Source organism: Rhinatrema bivittatum, chromosome 2, assembly GCF_901001135.1.
Source record: "Rhinatrema bivittatum chromosome 2, aRhiBiv1.1, whole genome shotgun sequence".
In the NCBI taxonomy this organism is placed as follows: Eukaryota; Metazoa; Chordata; class Amphibia; order Gymnophiona; family Rhinatrematidae; genus Rhinatrema; species Rhinatrema bivittatum.
This window is the reverse complement of record NC_042616.1, coordinates 763687723-763712216: the sequence shown is the minus strand read 5'-3', so window position 1 is coordinate 763712216 and position 24494 is coordinate 763687723. Positions and strand designations below refer to the sequence as shown.

General features: G+C 46.0%; 1 protein-coding gene across 1 annotated transcript in view; it reads right to left on the bottom strand.

Annotated features, from left to right (window-relative positions):
* The window catches only part of FER1L6 (fer-1 like family member 6), a 277132-nt gene that overhangs the window by 27556 nt on the left and 225082 nt on the right, over nucleotides 1-24494 (bottom strand). Inside the window, exons 36-39 of the mRNA XM_029591997.1 lie at nucleotides 21135-21223; nucleotides 13770-13868; nucleotides 5139-5380; nucleotides 878-1041 (exon numbers count right to left, since the gene is read on the bottom strand). Coding sequence (XP_029447857.1) covers nucleotides 878-1041; nucleotides 5139-5380; nucleotides 13770-13868; nucleotides 21135-21223 — 594 coding nt within the window. The remainder of the gene's footprint in view (nucleotides 1-877; nucleotides 1042-5138; nucleotides 5381-13769; nucleotides 13869-21134; nucleotides 21224-24494) is intronic.

Sequence of the window (24494 nt, the reverse complement as noted above, 5' to 3'; positions counted from 1 at the left end):
TTCGCCTACCCTCAGCATATACCTTGGAACCTTGCCCTGAGGTTGTACCGTGGTCCAAGGGCTCTCCGCTCTCACAACAGATTGCGAAGGCCTCGTGTCTCTAATCGGAGAGTGGGGCCTCCGATCGCAACATTTATATATCCATGCCATACTCCTTCACAGGTTATACGTTGAACCTTCACAGGTTCAACGGCAGGGGAGAAGAAAAGAGGGTTCACACTCACAAAGCGGGGAGTAGCTGGCTTGTTACGGCAGTTACTACCCCAAACCAAATGTGCCTGATACTTCACTTTCGATGCACATCCAGCATAGCTCCCTGCTTCAACGGCAGGGGAGAAGATAAACAACCAATAAGGGCTGTATAACATAGTCTGGGTAAAACAAATAAGCATGGGTGTAGCTTGCTTATTGCGGCAGCTACTACCCCTAACTAATCAAGCTAGATATTTCACTTGGATGCAGCTCCATCACTGCTCTCTACATTAAAGGTGGGGGTGGAAGGGAAATAGAACCAAGAGCTAAGAGAAACAGATAAGTATGAGAGAAAAAATGTATGAAGCTTGCTGGGCAGACTGGATGGGCCATTTGGTCTTCTTCTGCCGTCATTTCTATGTTTCTATGTTTCTATATTGCCTTACACACTTACTTAAAGGAATATAACATCACAGATTATCCTGTGCTTCAGGACCATCCACCCATTAAGAAAAATGATAGAGGTTAAGCAGTATAGGTCAAATGCAATAAAGGTATTCCTGCAGTTTCCAAATTTGGGCCAAGGCTACAATAAGACTGAGGTTTTTGTTTCAGCTGTAAACGACAGCCTTTGTAACATTTTCATTCTCATGAACTGGTAAATGTAGTAGAGCATGTTACTTACAGTGAGTTCTCCCGTTTTCACAAAAGGCCACCATCCTCGAATACGCTTTTGCTGAAATATAGAAATCTTGTTTTCTTCGTTCTTGTCTGTAGTCATGCTTATGTCGCAACTCTTTGCAGACTTAGCTCCTCGTGGAAATCCATTCAGGTTTAGTTCAATGGAACCTTAGCATATCATTTAAAAACAGCGTTAGGCCTTTTCATAAGCACTTAGGTTGTATGCACACATTACAATTTAAGCTGCACTTTTTAAACATATCAAAATGCTGTATTTCTCATATAATGCACCGTGTTTAATTTCCACAAATGTCATTTTGTCATATATACATAATCTGCTAGGTGGAATAATTGCTGAGTGACAATTTCTAGTAGCAGTCTACCAAAATGGACCAAAATTATAACGAGTTTACTTGTCATATTGAGATCAATGTATTAAAGTCCATTAGGCATTGCTAATCACTAGTTTTTGAACTTTTATGCATGCCATTTGCCCTTTGTCTTGTGGAATTGAACTATTTTACTACAAAAAGCTATTTTGTTTCACATAGTAACATAGTGCATGATGGCAGATAAAGACCAAAATGGTGCATCTAGTCTGCTCGGTAAACCTTCTCTTTAGAGGAATAACAAATGTTGCTCCATGCAGGTTACCCACCCCCCAAGCCTTCTGCTCATGGTGGTAGCAGAAGGCTTGGGGTTAGCCTGCATGGAACAGCAGCTGCCGGTGGAAGGGTATCCAGCCGCCCTAGGCAGTGATCTCTCTCTGAACACCTCCCGCAAAAATCGCACACAATGCAAGTGCAGTGCTAATTTGCATATGCAATCTCATCCACGTCTCTGTCGCCACGCCTGCCTCTCCAGCCTCAATCCATTTCAAGAAGGCCACCCTCATGTCGGGCTATGGTGCTCTGCCCACTTCCAGCGCCCTAGGCAGCCACCTAGTCCGCCTAATGATTCCGCCGGCCCTGGCCACTACCCTTAACAGAAGGCTTGGGGGTAGCCTGCACAGAGCGGCAGTTGCTACTACCCTTAACAGAAGGCTTGGGGGTAGCCTGCACAGAGCGGCAGTTGCTACTACCTTTAACAGAAGGCTTGGGGGTAGCCTGCACAGAGCGGCAGTTATTACTACCCTTAACAGAAGGCTTGGGGGTAGCCTGCACAGAGCGGCAGTTGTTACTACCCTTAACAGAAGGCTTGGGGGTAGCCTGCACAGAGCGGCAGTTGCTACTACCTTTAACAGAAGGCTTGGGGTAGCCTGCACAGAGCGGCAGTTGCTACTGCCTTTAACAGAAGGCTTGGGGGTAGCCTGCACAGAGCGGCAGTTGTTACTACCCTTAACAGAAGGCTTGGGGGTAGCCTGCACAGAGCGGCAGTTGCTACTACCTTTAACAGAAGGCTTGGGGTAGCCTGCACAGAGCGGCAGTTGCTACTGCCTTTAACAGAAGGCTTGGGGGTAGCCTGCACAGAGCGGCAGTTGCTACTGCCTTTAACAGAAGGCTTGGGGTAGCCTGCACAGAGCGGCAGTTGTTACTACCCTTAACAGAAGGCTTGGGGGTAGCCTGCACAGAGCGGCAGTTGTTACTGCCTTTAACAGAAGGCTTGGGGTAGCCTGCACAGAGCGGCAGTTGTTACTACCCTTAACAGAAGGCTTGGGGGTAGCCTGCACAGAGCGGCAGTTGCTACTGCCTTTAACAGAAGGCTTGGGGTAGCCTGCACAGAGCGGCAGTTGTTACTGCCTTTAACAGAAGGCTTGGGGGTAGCCTGCACAGAGCGGCAGTTGCTACTGCCTTTAACAGAAGGCTTGGGGGTAGCCTGCACAGAGCGGCAGTTATTACTACCCTTAACAGAAGGCTTGGGGGTAGCCTGCACAGAGCGGCAGTTGTTACTGCCTTTAACAGAAGGCTTGGGGTAGCCTGCACAGAGCGGCAGTTGTTACTGCCTTTAACAGAAGGCTTGGGGGTAGCCTGCACAGAGCGGCAGTTATTACTACCCTTAACAGAAGGCTTGGGGGTAGCCTGCACAGAGCGGCAGTTGTTACTGCCTTTAACAGAAGGCTTGGGGGTAGCCTGCACAGAGCGGCAGTTGCTACTGCCTTTAACAGAAGGCTCGGGGGTAGCTGCACAGAGCGGCAGTTGCTACTGCCTTTAACAGAAGGCTTGGGGTAGCCTGCACAGAGCGGCAGTTGTTACTACCCTTAACAGAAGGCTTGGGGTAGCCTGCACAGAGCGGCAGTTGCTACTGCCTTTAACAGAAGGCTTGGGGGTAGCCTGCACAGAGCGGCAGTTGCTACTGCCTTTAACAGAAGGCTTGGGGGTAGCCTGCACAGAGCGGCAGTTGCTACTGCCTTTAACAGAAGGCTTGGGGTAGCCTGCACAGAGCGGCAGTTGTTACTACCCTTAACAGAAGGCTTGGGGTAGCCTGCACAGAGCGGCAGTTGCTACTGCCTTTAACAGAAGGCTTGGGGGTAGCCTGCACAGAGCGGCAGTTGCTACTGCCTTTAACAGAAGGCTTGGGGGTAGCCTGCACAGAGCGGCAGTTGCTACTGCCTTTAACAGAAGGCTTGGGGTAGCTTGCATGGAGCAGCACTTACTAAAAAAAAACTTTTTTAGTTTTTTACACTTTTTCCTTTTTGTGAAGTTTAAAGCAGATTCATTACTAATGAGTGACTGCAATACACAATTATGTAACACAGCTCATTAGCTATGAGGACATAGTTTAATTATGTATGGAAAACACTTCACAAATGTGATTTTGCAAAAAAATAAACAAAAATAACTACACCTCATTTAGGGATGGGGGAGGTAGTCTAAAAATTGGGAGGGCTTGGGTGTTGGTCTAGGTATGGAAACTTATATGCTGAATGAGGTCATGAAATGAAACTCCAGGACGGATGACTCAGAACCAACATCAGAAAATATTTCTTCACCGAGAGGCTGATGGATGCCTGGAATGCTCCCCAGAAGAAGTGGTGAGGACAAAAACAGTAAATTAATTCAAAAGGGCATCAGATAAACACTGGATCCCTTGAGGCTAGATGTTGGGGATAACCTGCATGGAGTGGCCGTTATTACCATAAGCAACTTGCTGGGCAGACTGGATGGACCATTTGGTCTTTATCTGCTGTCATTACTATGTTATTTGGAGGAGTATCAAAAAGGGGAGACAACAAAACGGAGTTACACAGAGTAGTGCATTGGGTGCTTTGAATTTTCAGGAAGAGATGGCAGAATGAACCATCAGCATGGGCGGTAGGACCTTGGCATACTATTGGGTAGAATCTGGAAGAGACGGTAATTCACCTAGCATGGGCAGGATACAGACAACATGAATAAGGAGTGGGTAGGCCTGGGGGCACAGTGGTAATGACAGCGCACTGGGACCTGGGTTCAATTCTTGAGTCAGGTTTTCCACTCTCTGGGCAGGCTCAGGCTGGAGATGCTGCAGTGGCAACATTCACAGCCCCTTAGTGGTGGGAGTCCTGGTTATCATGCAATGGTGATAAAAAGTGGATGGAATGTCAGGTTCTAGTAGGATCCCTGGTGCATTGCTCTCAGTTGAGGACTGGGCTAGATGAGATGGGAAGGGATATAAATTAGGGGAAAAAAAATCCATGGCTGGTTGCAAATGAAAACTCATGGTACCAAGTTGTAGCCCCAATTGCAACTGAGCTAGAAGCTTAAAAGAGCAGGAGGAAAATCGGTCCCATCTCCTGCCTTACCCCTCCAAATAAAAGCATAAGGATCAATTTCCTGAAGGTGATCAAGACTTGTATAGCTGGGAGACATTTTTAGTGCATTGGGTGGTAGGAAGAACAAGAACCAGTGATAATCAGAACAAGAGCAGTATAGATCAAGCTTCTATGACTGACACCTGGAGGTATCTTTAGCTAGAAGAGTAAGGATATGTCATCCAGGCATCTGGATAAGCCAAATGGCACTTATCTGCTGACATCCAAATATAAAGGACTGCTTGGGAAGAGTTGTTTACTTGTCCCTTTTGGTAAACTCATTATGGTGAACACTACTTTCACTGTCATGAATTGATGAGAAATCACAGTGTTTTGGAGGACAAATTACCAATGAATTTCTAAGATGTCAAAGTACAGCCCTGGAGGGGTATTCATTAGTCTAGTTGGGCCATCAGGATTTGGATTTAATTGCGCACCTTTCTAAACTCATGCTTCAGGCGAGTCACATTTCAGGCACAGTAGGTATTTGGACCTCCGCCCCAGAGGGCTTATAATGATTTAGTATCGCACTTACCTAAAAAGTCATCGGAAGAAAGTCTATCAAAATCCCAGACCTGGAGTAGAAGAACTGCTGGCATTTTGCGTTCTGTCTTGTCCAAGGAAAATATATTATCTCTCTTACTGACCACCATCTGCTTATCTGCTGGCAGGTAATGGAATGGATAGACAAAGCGCCAGTTGAAGTTTCCTTCTCCAGTCAAAGAGTTGTAATGAACATCTGTTTCCTGGCCATCATCTTCCAGTCCCTTCAACCATCTACGCAAAGTGTTTGACAATCATTAGGTCATGGTATACTTATTCACAAGTGTGCCACAGGAATGTAAGTCATACTATCGCAGTTTACAGTGTTAATACAATATTTCAAAATGCATTAATTATTGTATCTTGCTGCAAATATTCAAGAATAGAAGGGATTATATTTTGGAATGCCCTAGAAAAGCAACAAGTAGGGCTAGATTTCCCAATAGGCAGAGTAGGGAGCTGCCCGGTGGAGGTACATGTGGCTGCCCTGATAACCAGAAGTCTTGTCTTCTGTGCAGCTGTCATTATTTTGGGCTGGCTGCTGACATGTTATCGTAGGGAGGGGTGACTTCCTCCAGGCTGGCTGTGACTTTGGCAAAGATCCTTTCCCAGGGCTGTGACTTCAGAGGGCCCCTCCTGCACCATGACTTGGGAGGGGGGATTGGGGGTAAATCCACCTCTGACAACAAGAGGCCAATTTTCAAAGGCATTTATCAGGTGAATAAATGTTTACTCAGCTAGATTGCTCTGGATGAATAGCATCTCCCTCAGAGGAGCTGACTTTCACACTGTGTGCACACTTAGTTCTTGGGGTGTGGGGTGGGGTATTTAGGCCATGGGAGGAAAACAGAGCATGCATATTGAATTTTCAAATGCTCACCTGCTGTATTATCTCTCTCTGTCAATTACTCACCAACCTCAAGCTAATTCATTTTCTATATGCGGATGATATACAAATCCTCATCCCTATAGAAGACTCACTACACAAAGCTATGTCACACTGGAATAAATGTCTCTCAGCTATCAACAACCTCCTCAACAGCCTCAACCTAGTCTTAAACACAAAAAAAACTGAAATCCTCATTATAGCGCCGGAAAACTATGTCCCACCCACAACTCTTAATACTAGCCAAAGCCTGGATACCTTTTCACAACAAGTAAAAGACCTAGGAGTCATCATAGACAGCGGATTCAGCCTCAACAAATTCGTCAACAACACTACAAAAGAATGTTTCTTTAAACTTCAAACCTTAAAGAAACTAAAACCACTCCTGCTATACAGAGACTTCCGCATGGTACTACAGGCCATCATACTCCCAAAACTGGACTACTGCAACTCCCTCCTTCTAGGCCTACCAGCATGCACCACAAAACCACTTCAGATGGTCCTTAATGCCTCAGCAAGAATCCTCTCAAATGCCAAAAAAAGAGATCATATTACACCAATCCTTCTTCATCTCCACTGGCTACCAATTAAATTCAGGATCCAATTCAAATCCTTAATGATGATACATAAAGCCTTGTACAACATAGCGCCTCTCAAGCTAACATTCCAAATTCAACTACACACATCCATGAAACCGACCAGAAGCGCTTATCAGAACAGACTAATCACCCAACCAGCTAAATCCGCGCTGAGAAAACGCGCCCTATCCACAGCAGGCCCTTCACTCTGGAACTCACTTCCCACAGACCTTCGCCTTGAACCATGCCACTCCACATTTAAAAAGAAACTTAAGACTTGGTTATTTAAACAAGCATTCCCGCAGAGCTAAGAGCAGGTAGAAAGTCAGTCACATATCATCCGTTTACCCCAGCATATTTCATATAACTTGTTATCTTATTTACTGTTATTTTTCATGGATGTTTACTGTTAGTTACTTATTTATTTCTATTTATTTCTATTTTATTTATGTATTTATTGTTATTATCTATTTATTATCACTTCTTAATTGTTAACATTATTATTTATATTTCCCTGTTATTTGGATTAACCATGTTCATTGTAAGCCTCCAACTTGAAGCGATATTTACTGTTCATTGTAAACCGGGGTGATATGTATATTATACAGGAACCTCCGGTATATAAATCCTTTAAATAAATAAATAAATAAATAAAGAGCGGCCCACAGAAAGAGTAGATATAAAGTCTGATCACAACGATGTATTATAACTAAAAATTGAATCGTAAAACTGAACAGTAGTCGAACTTGTATATGATACCCTTTTTGTTAACAATAGTTTGAACCTTTTTGAAACCCTTGTTATCTCCCTTTAACTTGTAACCTTCGTATTTTGTAAACCGTTATGATGGCGAAACCGAATGACGGTATATAAAACTCTATAAATAAATAAATACTGAAATGCAACAAATTTTACAAGGTTTCAACTATTTTAAATATTTGTTATTTTATTAATATTTTTTATAGAATGATGAGGAATTCATTGGATGTTGCTCCTCTGCTAGATGTTTGTGTATGTTGCCAGCTTTGTGCTGGATTTCATATATTTTAAGTGACGTTAATGGAGTCGATCGATAAAACGTTGATGCATGCTTTCCTGCTAGCGTTATCCGATGTTCGCCTATTTGTGGAGCAAATCAGTAAATGTAAAGTATTAATTATTTAATTAATTAGCCACAAGATTCGTGTGATCCTGGCAACTAGTGGGCTATTGAAAATCGCCCCCAAAAATATAAGGATTATTTATCCTTACAAAATTAGGGGTTCATATACATCACTTAGGGGTAGATTTTCAAAGGGTTACGCACTTAAGATATGCGCATAACCCCCGAAAACCTACCCCTGCACACGCCGAGCCTATTTTGCATAGGCTCGGTGGCGCGTGCAAGCCCCAGGACGTGAGTATGTCCCGGGGCTTCGAAAAAAGGGGTGGTCCGGGGGCATGTTGGTGGGCCGGGGCGGGGCTGAGAGCTCCGGCACAGTGGCCTGTGCTGGGGCATGGCGCGCAGGCAGCTGGCGGGCGCACGCAAGTTACGCCTGCCTCGCAACGAAATAAGGTACGGGGGAATTTAGGTAGGGCTGGGGGGTGGGTTAGATATGGGAAGGGAGGGAAAGGTGGGGGGGACCAAAATAATGTTCCACTCCATGGCCACTCCGATTTCGGAGCGGCCTTGGAGGGAACGGGGAAAGCCATCGGGGCTCCCCTAGGGCTCGGCGCGCGCAAGGTGCACAAGTGTGCACCCTCTTGCGCGCGCCGACCCAGGATTTTATAGCATGCGTGTGGCAACACACGCATGTTATAAAATCGGGTGTACATTTGTGCGCGCCGGGTGGTGAGCACAAATGTACCCCGCGTGCGTAACTTTTAAAATTGGCCCCAAAGGGTTTACTGTCTACAAAAGCTTTACTAGTTTACAGACCTGAAGTATCTATGCTGTGGGGTTAGGTACTTTATTTTTTAGCAGTAAGGATACAATAAAGCACCATGGATAAAGGTGTGATGGATGTTGAAATAGAACAGTTGACTGGAAATCCAGTTTTTTGGTTTTGTTTTGGTATAACCATTCTGTGATGCATTATTTGCAGCATACAGTGAAACCTTTTTCTAATATGAGTCACAGTAGTTTTCTGCTATTTCGGAATAGGTAGGTATTATTGCTTGATATAAATAGAGTATATGAGCAGCTTAGAGGCTGAAAAGAGAGTGCAGTAAAGAGATCTGGTAGCTGCATAGCAGCGTAATTTCAGCCCGTGGAGTGATTTAGTTGCATGTGTCCTAGTGGTCAGAGTGATTAATGAACTAAAACACCCAGAGACCTTTGGGCAACTCACATTCTGTCCAGTTCCCCACTCACACCTGTGTGTACTTTGCTGTAAAGTGCCCTGGTTTGGGGCTTTTATTTGACATCTGGTTTAGGACTTTTATTTTGACATCTGTAGATGTCAAAATAAAAGTCACTTTTAATACAGCTTATTGAGAGACATCATGAGAAGTGGCTCTATTGTTTTGATTTAGTGCCCAGAAGCAATACCACCTTTTTCTGGATACCAGGCATGTGTATGCTGAACATTTTAATTTTGGGGAGGCAGGGGTAATTTTTTCCACAGTATTTTAAATTTTATTTTGTTTCATTTTCCATTTTTTACTGCACCAGCACCATCTTGGATTACATCGCTGGTGGGGCAGTAGCACTCCCTTCAGACCCCAGGGATGGGATAAGATTCTGGGGCAAGCCTGGGGGGAGGGAAGGCTTTTAAAAATAATTTGTTACCCATGTTTAATAGGCGGGGGGGAGAGAGAGAAAGAGATTAATGAAACAAAAACACACGAATTAAATTTTGGAAGTTTTCCTTTTATTTCCTTTATAAAATGAAACAGAAAATGTTGTGTGGAAGGAAAGCACATCCCTGCAGGGTATACCTAATCCTATAGAATTCAGCGCGTGCGCCATTGCTGCAGACGCCGGGTCCTCGCCGAACATCTCTCGGGCAATTTCAAAGATTGGCATTGCAGGTAGACACTAAATGGAGTGAAAATGCTTATGCTAGGGAGAAAGAGTAAACAGGATTGTATCCATTTCTCCTCTGAAGGGTGGCATTTCCTATGGCGTTAAGTGACTGCAGAGCCTGCGATGAGAAATGAATCCAGGCCTTCTGGGTGCCACTGTTCCAAACAGCTGGTCAACAAGTCATTTACCTTACTGGAAACAGCTCTCTAAGTCTCAAAGGTTATTCACTCTAACAAACTGTTCCCTAAAGTGTTATGCTCTATATGGCACAAAACAATTCCAAGGTCTGCTCCTTTGGCTTCATATGAAAATCACATTTCTAAGCAAGATCAATGTGACTAAATAAAGGTAAATGTTATTTTCTAACTGAGCAACAGCCCCTGAAATCTCCTTGTATTTATGCGAACAAGGTAAATGTCCTTGTTCTTGAGGATCTGTAGAAAGTACAGAAAGGTGGAGGTAGATGTGGCATGTTGGTATACTGAAAGAAGACAATAAACATTGGTTTTCCACAAGGATTTCCCTCATCCTTTCCATTTCTTCCATGTTTCACATACAGTTTTGGGGTTTTTTTTTCCCCCACTATACTGTCATGTGTGCAATAATTTGGTATTTCGGTGATTATGTCTGCTTTCAAATGTCGATTTCTATATGTTGATCATAAAACTGTTTAGTCCAAATGTTTATGTACTTTTTTCTCCCCCCTTCCTACAGATGTGGTCTCACTATAAATGACTTTTGCCAGATATTCATACATCATAGGGAGATGCCTATTCCCAGAGCCAGATTAATGCATAGAAAAACTGGGGCAGAGTCAAGAGGAGACCTGCGGACCTGCCAAGTCTCCTGCCATTGATAGGAATCTCCTGCATGAGAGCAGCAGACGTTTTGCAGACATGGGAGACTTGGCGCCAGGGTAGGCGTGTTAATCGGTGATTTTAATTAAAGTAGGAAGGCTAGACCCTTAACCCAGCGATAACCAACCACCTTTTCAGCAGACCACCCTTCCCTCCAATCTCTTCTCGGCCTCCCCACCCCTCAGCTCCATGCCTTCTATATCACTCCCTGCTCATCTCCACCTCTTACTCCCCTGCATGGATCTCCACTCACTCCTCAAGCTCCCTACACCAGTTCACCTTTTCTGAAGAGGCCTTGGGTATGGTGGCAACAGTAGGTCGCGAGTAACACAGGGACTGAGCCACTGAGCATTCACAAGCTGTACCTTTCCAGCTTGCCTTAGGCTGCTTCAGAAAAGATGAACTGGGGGTGAAGTTGTGATCTGGTGGGTGGGGGGAGGGGGGAAGATGGAAAAAAGAGAACGAATGACGGTCAGACAATGGGTGATGGGGGATAAAGAATTGAATGGGGTCTGTGGTAGTGGTGGGGGAGATGGGTGAGGGAAGAAGTGAATAGCAGTTTGCAGGAGGTGGGGGCCTGAAAGCATGTCTGCCTAGGGTCCAGTAAAGGTTTAATCTATCACTGCCTGTTGTCCTGAGACTATAGCTGCACACTGCAGTGGGTGCCACTGTGCCCCTTGAACTGGTGAACAAAACTGGGGCATACAGTGCATCCCCGGGGCAGATGGGCATACCAGCTGCTTACTGAAAAGCTATTCCTGCTGCAGTAAGGCAGGACGCAGTACACCAGATGCACTTAAAATGTTTCCCCATTTTACGTCTGTGGGAAGAAATATGCTTAGTGCAGCCTACCCTGTGTATCCTACAGAGAATATCTGGCTAGCCCACGAAGAATGTTGGTGGCCTTGCCGTGGCTAGCGGAATCCCCGTGGCTGCCCTTCCACGGCTTCATGTGGGAATGTACTTCCTTTTGGAACAGGAAGTGCAGATTAGGAGGACTGAAGTAAGGGGTAGGGAAGGGACTGCAAGCACACTGAGTGTGCCGCCTGAAAGCAGAGAGATGGTACTGGCGGTAGGGTTGTCAGCTGCCAGGTTTTGGGCTGGACAGTCAGGTTTTCAGGCATGCGGTGCAGCGTCCAGTCAGAAGTACCGACCGGATGCTAAAAGTCGGGTTTTGTAGGTGGCTCCTCATCTCCCCCACGGTCTCCGAGTCACAGGGAGAGAAAGGCAGGGTTGGAGCCTCTCGGAGGAGCGCTGCGTTGTATTCCTGCCCCCAACTTTCTTTCTTATGCTGCAATTGGACAGCATAGGGAGACGAGGTGGGGCACAGCTGAGCCCTCAGCCACCAGTGGCTCTACAGATTTCCATAGCAATGACCCTCTTGGTCCCGCCCCCCTCCTCACAGCATGCTGGGCCAGGACCCGAGAGAGGGGCTGCAGGAGCCAGGCGAGACAGATACAGGCTCACTGCTCAGAGGAGAAGGTGGAGAGACAGACAGACAGCTGGAGGTACAGGGTGAGGAGAGGGGAGAGACACAGAGGTGACAGAGAGCAGGGGTAGGGTTGTGACACGGGGGGGGGGGGGCCTGGAGGAAAGGAATGGGCCACAGGGTCCATTACTCAGTCCACCCGATAGCTGCGACTGTCTGGGAAGTTGCACTACAGGCTGCACCTTCCTCCCTCGGGTCTCACTCTGGACCCTCGCCATGTCCCGTAACGACTTGGAATTTACCTGATATTAAACAAAAACTTATAATGTACTGCAATGACCCCCCTTCTCCTCTCTGCCCATTCCTGAATCCCTTTTCCAGCCCTTTCCGTGACCAGCATCCCCTGCCCTGAACCCAGTTTTCCTCCCCCCCCCCCCCCAGCTTATTATCTCACTGCTCCCTTCAGGCCTATTAGTGGGCTGCCCAGTGCTCTGGCCAATGTAGGTAATACGGCTGAGGGGGGTGGCGGGTGAGGGCAGGCAGTGCCTCCTTGGATGACATGACTGGCCAGCTGAGCCAGCAGCCGTATAGGAGCTAAGGAAGGCTTGTTCCACCACAATGGTGGCAGGCAGCACTAGTGGCCAGCTCTCTGATGAGCTGCGTTAGTGCTCTCTGGGCTCGGCAGCCTGGGCAGTTGCTTGCCTCTTCTGACAGCCCTGGTTCTCCCCCTTTTTTCCCCCCCCACCTTCCCTGCCCAGCTTGACCTTCTGAGATCATGAGAGAGGGAGCACGTATGTTATGAGAGAGGGACACAGGAAAAAGTGTGTGCCACCCTCCTCCCCCTAATAATCCACGAGATAACGGGGAGCAGCTGAGTGGCAGGGGGGCCCCCTGGAAGAGAAACTGTTGCCTGTGTGCAGCCTGTCAGTTCTTTATTGCCCTTTAATGTATACTCACAGATACATTTGTTTAGGCAGTTTGCCGGCAAGATCTAAAATGTATGCAATTAATATCTTCTCTTCTCCCCGCTCCTCCAGTCCTGGTCTGTGGAAATGTTGGCAACCCTAGGAGGTGGGGTGGAAGGGCTTGTAGAAAGGCAAGAGAAGAAAAGGGTCAGTTTAACTACCTAAAGATAGAGTTTGGTACTTTGGTACTTGCCAGGTTCTCATGGCCTGGATTGGCCTCTGTTGGAAACAGGATGCTGGGCTTGATGGACCCTTGGCCTGACCCAGCATGGCAATTTCTTATGTTCTTATGATCTTAATGTGTGTGTGTGTGTGTGCGTGTATTGGGGCAGGGGGCGGGAGGTGGGGTGTAGGTGTATATGAAGCCTATAATAAGGAAGGCGGTCCACTAGCAGAAGATCTTCTGAGCTCTGTTCTAGTCATGGAGAACACATCACCCAAAGTAGAACCTGCACAATTGTAGTCAATCATTCAGGAGGCTGTATGCCCTCAGACTCGATCGTTTCCTGTTTTTCTCCTCAGGACAGGATGCTGTTCTAAAAAGTACGGCTGATCCACTATCTCTTCTAATTCTTTCTTGGCTAGTTTCACTTCAGAAGTGTCTGGCAGAGGTTGCACTGTGAATTGCTGCCTTTATCCCAAAGAAACCGATCCGGTTAACGAAAAGAGACACATCAAATTCGCATGCAACGTTATGAGGAGACTGCTGTATCAAATCTTAGTGTTACTTGGGTGATGAGTGCCTCTTGAGAAAGATGTGTTTATTTCTGCTTTCATTTTTAAACAGCGCAAATGCAAGAAAACCATCACTATAATGAAAGCTCAGAGGGGAAAACAGTCTCGCCGTACAGTATAAGCAAGGAAATAATGAGATTGACGGCCATTGACTGGATGAACCTACCCTTTAACGTAGATATCACTCGATTTTTGGCCGGTGAAGATATTCTCATCCTCTAAAATGACATCTTCGGTGTTCCAGATTATTATTCTCAACTCAAAGCTATAAAAAAAAAGAAAAAAATTAAGGATTTTAGCATCTGCATGTACAGAATGGATTAGAGGCACCGAGAGATACACAGGGCTAATTTGCCAAGGATTGGGGTTTGTTTTTTTTTTCCAATAGATGCCAAATGGGAGACCATTTTACTGATTAGTAAGACTGCAGGGTAACAGGGTGTCACTCCAGATGTGTCTCCTTTATGGGGATCTGCACCCGTGGGAAAGGATGCTTGGTTTTTCAGAAGGTATTTCAGAATTCCCAGGCCACATAAATGGCTGCTCTGAAGCCCTCTGGTCCAATGCCATTTTCCTTTTAATTGCTATATATTCGGCAGGAGGATTTTCAGCTTTGCTGCATGGTGACTTCCTACTGTGCACCTCACAGTTTTACAGCCTACAGGGCCACAAACAACTTACAGGATAAAATGGCTGCACAGGAAACATAATGTGTGCTCACTTTTGGTTTAAGGCAACATTTTTTTAAAAACCTTTTTCCTTCAATTTCCTCCGTGTATGATTAGTCAGTGGCATCTTCAAGGATTGAACAAATGTAGGGTAACACCCCCCCCCCCCCACCACCACCACCAAAACTCCACATGCCGTTATATTTACAGAATCTTGAAACATGGTATAATTTATCAGAGGCATCAATTACCTAAAGTATCTCAAAAGGAAAATTTTGACATGCAATATTGTTTGAGCAAAAAAGCACCTTGGGACATTTGCCCCTAAAAACTAGCTTTAAGGATCACTTGAAAGTTGTATGGAGCTTTATGCACAAGGGTTTACTTCTTGCATTTTTTTTTTCAGTGGACTTTTCTCCCCCTGCCTGAAGTTGCAGGAAATTAATTCCCAGGGAGCAGGTGTCGGTTTATGTATGTGAAAGCATTTGGTTATCTACCCAAAATGGTAGGGAACTAGAGAGGAAGACCACTGAGCAGAGCGGATGGGCCAATTGGTTGTTATCTGCCATCATCTCCAACCTTGGCATGTTCAAGCTGGGGGTGGACCTTCATTTATTTCTCCCATTCTGACAGCAATTTTCCATGTACGTTAATCTCCGTCAATGCTTTCTACCCACGGACTTCAGCCAGAAATCCCTAAGCGAACCGATGCACGTTAACTGGCACTGAAAATACGCAGAGATGTGCACGGATCCAGTGCTGACCCCTGCATGAACAAAACGACACCACTGCAGGAGCAGGTGTCACCAGGGGCTCCCACGCTTAGGCGCGTGCTTTCAAAGGTTGAATGCATGCGTGTAAATCGGATTCCCCGCTCCAGCTCCATCCCCCAGAATGCCTCTTTGTAGTGCATGTGGAAGGACATGCAAAATCGCTTTTGCGTGTACGTTTACGTGTAAATTTTAAAAGGCCATTTGTGAGAACGAACTTAGAATTTATGTGCGTAAACTCTTTTGAAAATTACCCCCTCACCGTGCCTGTGGAAAACTTTTTAAACGGGGTCCTTATTTGTGTCTTTTTTTCCTCTTTTAATTATAGCCTATGAAGGACAGTCATACGTTTCAATCTTGGCACTAGAAGGTTAAAAAAAACCAAGTGCAGCTCTTTAGCTGTTTCTAACAGGAAGCGTGTTTGTTACAGCAGCCATACGCTGTATGGGAATAAAAAGGAAAAATATGATGGCACATAAAAGTGCAAAGCCGGTCTAATCTGGCCATTTTTTCTTCCTGTTTTATATTCCATGGAGTAATAAGTAAATCTAGACTCTCTCCCACGATGATAATACTTTCAAAGATTCAGCTGTGCGTAATACAAGCTATTAAATAGGACTTTCATACTGGATTCACCAAGGCTTTAATTCATCAGTGCCAGGAACCATGCCCTATATATAATCATCGGTCCCTGGAGTAGTCCATTATGTCCATAAGTAGCACCATATTTATTTTTTTTTACAGCTTTTTCCTTTTGATGATAATTGATATTTATCCCCTTTGTTTCGATCCCAGACCACAGGTCCATGTTTTGAAATCGCTTTTCAGCATCAGTGGGGTTGCTTTAATCGTAATGAAAGCAACCCACTGATGCCAGTGGCGTAGCCACGGGTGGGCCTGGGTGGGCAGGTGCCCACCCAATTTAGTCCCAGGCCCACCCAACTGGCACCGGAACTGCAAGGCTGTCGCGGGATCCCATCCCCGCGACAGCGAACAAGAGAACCCACGCCTCGCGCGCCATCACGGCACACGTGGGGCAGCGCTGCTGCGGCCGTATGGCCAACCGGTCTTCCTGTTCGGGGGGGGCGGAAGCGCCGCGCGCAGCTTCCGCTTCCTCCCCCCAATGCAGGAAGATCAGCTGCCTCTCCTGCTGCCACCGGCCTCCTGCTATCTTCGGACCAAACGGCCCGCCGAATTTCTTGTTTGGGGGAGCGGAAGCGCCGCGCACAGCTTCCGCTTTCTCCCCCAAAGCAGGAAGATCAGCTGCCTCTCCTGCTGCCACCGGCCTCCTGCTATCTTCGGGCGGCGGGCCGATCTTCCTGCTTGGGGGGGGGGGGAGGGAGGAAGCGGACGTTGTGCGCTGCGCTTCCGCCCCCCCCCCGACAGGAAGTTCGGACGCCCGAAGATAGCAGGAGGCCGGTGGCAGCAGGAGAGGCAGCTGATCTTCCTGCTCTGGGGGAGAAAGCGGAAGCTGTGCACGTGCTTGAATGTGTATGTGTGGATGAGAATGGGAGTGTGTGTGTGGGTGAAAACTGGAGCCTGTGTGTGTATGTGGGTGAGAATGGAAGCTTGAATATGTGGGTGAATGGGAGCTCGAATGTGTGTATGTGTGGTTGAGAATGGGAGCCTGGGTTTGTGGGTGGGTGAGAATGGGAGCTTGAATGTGTGTATATATGGGTGAGAATGAGAGCCTGGGTTTGTGTGGGTGGGTGAGAATGGAAGCTTGAATATGTGCATAAGAATGGGTGCTTGAATGTGTGTTTGTGTGGGTGAGAATAGGACCTTAAATGTGTATATGTATGGATGAGAATGGGAGCTTGAATATGTGTGGGTGAGACTGGGAGCATGGGTTTGTGGGTGAGAATGGGAGTCTGGGTTTATGTGTGTGGGTGAGAATGGGTGCCTGGATGTGCGTCTGTGTGTGTGCATAAGAATATAAGCCTGGGGAGGGGTGAGAAAGTGAGAACTTGTATGTGTGTCTGCTGAGAATGTGAGCTTGTGGGGGGGGGGGGGGGGGGGGGAGAGCATATGAGAGTGACAGCTTGAGTGTGTGAGAAGGGAGTCTGTGAGAGAAAGTGTGTATGTGTGTGTGTGTGTGTGTGTGTGTGGAAGGGAAGAAGACAGTAATAAAAGAAAGACACTGAAAAGGAATTAGGAAATGAGCTATAAGGGAAAAAATGGGAAAAAGAGACCAGGACCAACTGATTAGAAAAATACAAAGATCAGACAACAAAGGTAAAAATATATATCTATATTTTGAGATGTTAGCAATTTAAATATAAGCAACACAACCGCTCTCTCAAAATTTATGGACAGGTAGGAGCCATGTATAAAATCGTAATAATAAGAAGGCTAAAGTACCACAAATCACCGTGAATTATGTTTGTATCATTAAGTAAACCTCATACTTAGCCGTAGATGTGAATGCTATGCTGCATAATTTGGCATTATTTATCAGTAAAAAAAACAACTAGTAGACCTGCATGCCTACAGCCCACCCATGTTAACCTTGTGCCCACCCAAAAAATCAATTCTGGCTACGCCACTGACTGATGCAGAGCTATTTTCATATCAATACTGTTATCAGAGCCAAACGTGGTCGCTAACATCAATCCATGAACAGAAACTAGCAACAAACACCAGGAGGAGGAGCAGCCTAGGGTTTAGAGCAGCAGGGCTGTGAGCCACTGAAGCCAGGGTTCAAATCCTCCTGCTGCTCCTTGTGACCTTGGGAAGCTCACTTCATCCATCATTGCCTCCGGTATAAAGTTAGAGTATAAGCCCTCTGGGGACAGGGAAAATACCTTCAGCACCTGAATGTAATCTGTTTGGAAGTGTTATGAAAGGTGGGATATACATGAAATATTATTATTAACAGAAACTGGAAGTAATATGAAGAGAAAGTATCAGAAATGGAGAGATTTACCATAGAATAAGCTTACAATTTGTCCTACATTATAAGATAGTAACAAACAATGTGGGTTGGACATTTTATTTATATATTTATTAAGCTCATGCCTTTTCAATGGTTGCTCAAGGACGGTTACATTCAGGTATAAGTTCTGAGACCTTTTTTGGAATACTGTATATAGTTCCGAAGACCGAATATTTAAAAGGATATAAGCCAGCTGGAGTTGGTCCAGAGGATGGCTACTAAAATGGACAGTGGTCTTTGTTCTAAAACAAATGGAGACAGACCTAAAGATCTAAACATGAAAAAGGAGAAATACAGGGGATATGATACAGACATTTAAATACCTCTAAAGTTTCCATGCACAAGAGGCAGGCTTCTTTCAAAGGGAAGGAGACTCTAGAACCTGAGATCATGGGATGAGGGTGAAAGGGGATAGACTGAAGAGTATTCTAAGTGTGGCCCTACTGGCCGCCAGCTGGCAGAGGGAGATCAGCATTGGTAGAGGAGCAGCTCCTATGATTAACATGGGGAATTTTCTAACTCATGAAGGTTCATCTGGAGTTCAAAGGTATGAGTGACAATGTGGACCTTACCCTAGAGGGGTATGTACAATTGGGAGTACAAAAAGAGTGTTGCACATGGAACCAGGGCTGATCTCTGAGCAAGGGGGTCTCAGAGGAAGGAATCTCTGGAGGGTCTGAGTCAGATGCTACTCGCTGTGGGGCCACAGTAAGAGGAGATTTGGAGAGTTTAGAAGCTGGGAGGAGTTTGGAGTGCTTCAACAAGCCCTCAAGGAGTAACCTAGGAGCTAAGGTGCTTCTAAAAGCCCTCAAAGGAGTCGATTTAAAAAGGAATCTGAGAAAAAAGGAGTTTGAGAGAAGGAGAAGTTTGAAAAAGTAGAGCTTGGAGTAAAAAAAAAAAAAGTAGCTGTGCTGGAGGCCTACAGGACTAAAGGAAGAAGATACCTGTGTAGAGCTTCAGTGCAGGGCTGGGGAATCTGCATTCACCTAGATAAAGGGGTGAGTCACCTTGGAATTATTCCATGAGCAGTGTAAGTAAATGAACTGTGAGAAGAGAAATTGATAGTGACCCTGAGATAAGGAACAGTAAAATGAAGTTTGAGGGGAAGAATTGGGAGAGAGACTATTTTTCTTGTCTGGAAACATAGAGGACCAACCTGAGAAAAGATATAAGAATAACTGGGAAGGAATAAGTGGCTGGGTGAGTGTGGTCTGTGACTTATGGATTTGCCCTGTATTTTTTTTCAGATTTTTACTACTGTAATAGACTGTGAACTTAACATTTTGTTTGTGTTCCTGAATTGGTTCACTTTTTAAGTATGGTACTTTTTTTTAAAGCACAGTTATGGCCTAGACATTGGGTTTTTTTTGTGGGAATATCCTCAACCCAGTTTGAGCCTTGCAGGTGATCCTATCCCCGAACTCATAGTATCCAGAGAGTGTGAGATTTCCCCCACCCTGGTTGAGTTGGACCAGTGCTCCCCAGGTCTGGGAAGGTGACCCTGGCAAATAAGGGGTTACTTAAGGAAATATTTCTTTACAGAGAGGGTAGTGGATGCATGGAACAGCCCCCCTATGGAAGTGGTGGAGAAAAAGATAAATCTGAATTCAAGAAAGCATGGGATAAACACAGAGGGGCGGATTTTAAGAGCCCTGCTCGCCTAAATCCGCCCAAATCCGGGCGGATTTAGGCGAGCAGGGCCCTGCGCGCCGGTGCGCCTATGTTCAATAGGCCTACCGGCGCGCGCAGACCCCGGGACTCGCGTAAGTCCCGGGGTTTGGCGAGGGGGGCATGTCGGGGGCGTGCCCAGTCGGCGCGGCGTTTTGGGGGCATGTCGGCAGCATTTTGGGGGCGGGCCCGGGGGCGTGGTTACGGCCCGGGGCAGTCTGGGGGCATGGCCGCGCCCTCCATACCCGCCCCCAGGTCGCGTCCCAGCGCGCTAGCGGCCCGCTGGCGCGCGGGGATTTACGTCTCCCTCCGGGAGGCGTAAATCCCCTGACAAAGGTAAGGGGGGGGGTTTAGACAGGGCCGGGCGGGTGGGTTAGGTAGGGGAAGGGAGGGGAAGGTGAGGGGAGGGCAAAAGAAAGTTCCCTCCGAGGCCGCTCCGATTTCGGAGCGGCCTCGGAGGGAACAGGGGTAGGCTGCGCGGCTTGGCGCGCGCCGGCTATACAGAATCGATAGCCTTGCGTGCGCCAATCCAGGATTTTAGCGGATACGCGCGGCTACGCGCGTATCTACTAAAATCCCGCGTACTTTTGCTGGCGCCTGATGTGCCAGCAAAAGTACGTCAAATCGCGCGGTTTGAAAATCTACCCCAGAGGATCTATGAGGGAGTGTAAAGCTGAATAGTTGGTATGGATGGGCAGACTAGATAAGCTGTAATGGTATTTTTCTGCCATCATGTTTCTATATAGGTACTTCCCTGCTCCTAGAGGGGTTACACTCAAGTGCCTCCTTTGCAAAGGATTTTTCCCATAGACACAAAAACATCTTTGTAATACCTAAGTTTACACTTGAGACAATAGCAGATGACTTAACTAAGATCGCAAAGACCATCAGCAGGATTTGAACCCTGTCTTCTCTGTTTCTTAGCTTGCTGCTCTAACCAACCACTAGACTATTGGAACAAGCTGCCTCAAAAAGCTTATATACAAAACCATAATGGATAGAAAGCCAGAGCACGACCACATAGAAGATGGGTAGAAAACATCAACAACATATTGATCTAACATTAACTAGACATTGTAGAAACATCAAGAGCTTATATCTATGCCTTGCACTTGTACTTGATAACCAAGGATGGGAGAAGAATAATCAGCTTTTTTACCCCCAGCAGGGAATGGAGGTCAGGGCATGTAGCCCTTCCCATTGCACATCATGAGTGAAAATACATGGCCAGAGTCAGATATCCCGAGTTGACCAGATTGTTTTTTTGCTGCATGAGATAAAAATCTGCAAGCCATATCACTCCAAATTGTAAACCATACATGCAGCTAAGGAATTTTACAGCATCAAGACAATATTTTTGATCTCTAAAAATAAGAACACTTCGACATGGATGTATTTTCACTTTTAGAGAATAAACTAACATATTTTCTTCACGCAGCTTACAAATTAAGAGGATATGTACACGAAGAATGAATGAATACATAAATTACCCTTTAGGTTTTCTGGGTGAGATATCAACAGGAGGTCCTGGTAGAGGCATATCTGTGGGAAACATGTCCACCCACATCTGAACTCGACCCTTATAAAAAGAAAAATCATACAAGTAACATTATTTATTTATTACAATATTTATATTCTGTCAATATTAACATAGCTTTGCAAGTCAGTAATTTACTTTTAATGACATCCCAGTTTATTAAAATTTGTGTGTCACTGTTCTAGAACAAGATATGGTTTCATTGGTAAGCATCAAAAGCATGAACATTTTACTGCATTATGTAAGAACATGAGAACATAAGATGTATCATGTTGGGTCATAGCAAAGGTCCATCAAGCCTAGCATTCTGTCTCTGACAGTGGGCAGTTCCGATCAGTGAAAAATACCTTGCAGGCCCCAAACAGTAGATCCATTTCTTGTTGCTCACTTCCAGGAATAAAGCTGGCTAATAAATGTACTTGATTTATGGGGAGTCAGAGTGACTCCCCATAAGACAGATTGAATGTACTGTCTCCACTGTATGCAAATGTGTTTGTGGATCTTGAGGACCGGATTTGGCTACCCTTGTTATAGAAAGGGGATGTAACAGCAATCTTGAATTGCAAATTTTTGTCCCATCTCTATTTTAAAGGGTCATCTTTATTCAAAATTTTATGAGATGTTTTTAAGCAGGTGTACCTGTTGCAAATGACGAGAGCCTCTCTTGCTGTGGTGCAATCTCGGGGGCTGGGCCCTAGGGTTTGTGCCAACGGCTGGTGAGATCGTCTTGGCATGGGCAGGCTATGACAGAGTCCAAGAGGCTAAGACAGAGGCAAGGCTGAGGGTGAAGGTGAAGACTGTAGTGGAACAAGACTGAAGGTGTAGCTGAAGATTAAAGCAGAGCAAACCTGAAGCTATAGCTGAAGACTGGTGGAGCAAGGCTGAAGTTTTAACTGAAGACTTGAGCAGAGCAGGCTGAAGCTGTAGCTAAATAGACTTGGAATGGAGCAAAGACTGAAGCAGGCTGAAGACTTGGAACAGAGTGGAGCTAAAGACTGGAGCAGAGCAAGACTTGAAGACTGGAGTGGAGCAAGGCTGAAGACTGGAGACAGGACAGCAGACTAGGAACAAAGTTTGGAGACAAACTGGAACAAGACTGACAGATGACTTTTGCTGAGTCATTGAAAGAATGCATGAGATAGGGTTATGTAGGACAGAAATGATGACCTCATCAGCGGGCGCTACAGGGGATTTTCTGCCGCAGGCCCTTTAAAACGGGTAGCATCGGCACTCGCAAATGCTAAGGAACCCTGCAAGTTCCACTACACGGAGAACAATGGTGGCGTTTGGGGTGAGTGCAGCCATTTGCGGGACTGCCCACAAGCAGCAAAATGTAATAGTATGATAGTCTCTCCGGCGCCCCCGGACCGGCTTGATGCTGCAGATCCGCCATGTTGCCTGAAGCCTAGGGCGCGCACGCGCGCTCCGAGTGAAGTACCAGCAAGGGCGTGAACCTCAGGGGCGTCCCCCTGGGAAGACGTCATCCGCTTCCGATATTTAAAGGTCTCTGATATCGCTAACAATTCGAGTTAGCAAGCATTTGTTCTAGCTACTCTGCCTCCTCGGACTTACCAGAGGTACCCGCTCCTCGGGGGCCTCGCTCTCTCTTTGCCCCTCGAGGGCCCTTGTTCCTGACTATCTGCTGATTCTCTTCTGCCTGGAAGCCATCACTGTCTACATCATTGTGAGTTACCATTGCTCTCTCAGAGCTTTCCCTGGAACTGGGTACTCACTCCTTGAGGGCCTATCCTTTCCAGCTCCTGAGCTCCCTGAGACCAATGTGTGAGTGTTGTCATCTAAGTTCTGTTCATGAACTCTGCATACCCTGTCTACTCACTGTCTACATTTTCTCAACAGCTCAGCCATCCAGGTATCGCTGTTCCAGTATCTGAGGGACTTCAGCCCTGCTGGGCACTTCAGCTCACTACTGCCACCTCTGGTGGTTTCAAGACCTGTTTAATAAAATAACTAGTGTATGTTTGTCTCCATACTCTAAGCCTAGCCGGTGGTCCCTCTCGGGATCTTCCCATGGGGGCATGGTCATCTGCCACCGGCCCAAGGATCCACCCACTACTCTCCAGCAATCTATAACAACAGATTGCTACTCCGCCTACGGAATACATCAGATTGCTACTCCTATCTGATTGCTCCTACCATCAACATAGCGGATTATGACAAAAATGAACCCTAGGTTTTTCACCTGATCCACATAACTTCCCCGCCCACCATAATAGTCAGCAAAAATTCTGGTCTTGGTCTTTGTGAGATCCATAATGATTTAGATTTAGGAAAATTCAAGACAAGTCCATTCAAATGCATCCATTCCCCAACTGCTGTAAGACATTGAGTAATCCAATCAAGAAATTAACTCCTATCCCTTGAACTGATAAAATACAGCTGGTTATCTTCTGCATAGCATCTACAAGAGACATCAAAAGAATCCAGCATTGAAAATAATGAGAGCATAAAGATATTAAAAAGTGTAGGGGACAATATAGACCCCTGCAGAACTCCCACCTTGGATACAAACCAATCTGAAGTGTTTGAATTACAAAACACTTGCTGTTGCCTAAAATCCAAAAAAGATTGAAACCACAGATATACCTTCCCCCAAAGACCTAACCGAATCAAAGGCCGAGGTAATATCTAAATATATTGCAACTACATCTTCTCCCAAATCAATTCTCTGCAGTAAGTTGAATTATGCTTTGCATATGTAAGAAGAGAAAGTATTGAGATCTGAATCATAGAAGGTACCTCAAGCACAGGTATTGCTATAGGGTGGAAAGTGCCACCCCAAAGTGGCTTTCTACTCCAGTTTCAGGCATCAGATTGGGCAGGGTTCTTTCAGCAGCCCATGCACCCAGAGCTAGTGAGAGGAGCAGTAGGAGCATATGTTACTATCCCTGCTATTCCTCTTGGTCTGTGCTGGTTGGGAGAGCACCTCCAAAACTTGCTGGTCGGGACCTCTTGTACACTGATTTCATGATGAATGGGATCAGGCTATCTGCAAATTTTAAACATTTTCCCTAAGCCGGTACAGACCAAAAAGAGTGTCAGGACTAGGGATGTGAATCGGGCTTCGGACGATTGAAAATATTGTCAATATTTTCAAAATCATCAGAAATCGGGGGCTCCACCAAAACGATAGGAAAACCCCACGATATTGTTCATGGAGGTTCTCTTATCGTTTTGGGGGAGGGCGGGAAAAACGGCACACAAAAATAACCCCTAAACCCACCCCGATCCTTTAAAACTAATCCCTTAGCTTCCCCCACCCTCCCGACCCCCCCAAAAACATTTTACAGGTACC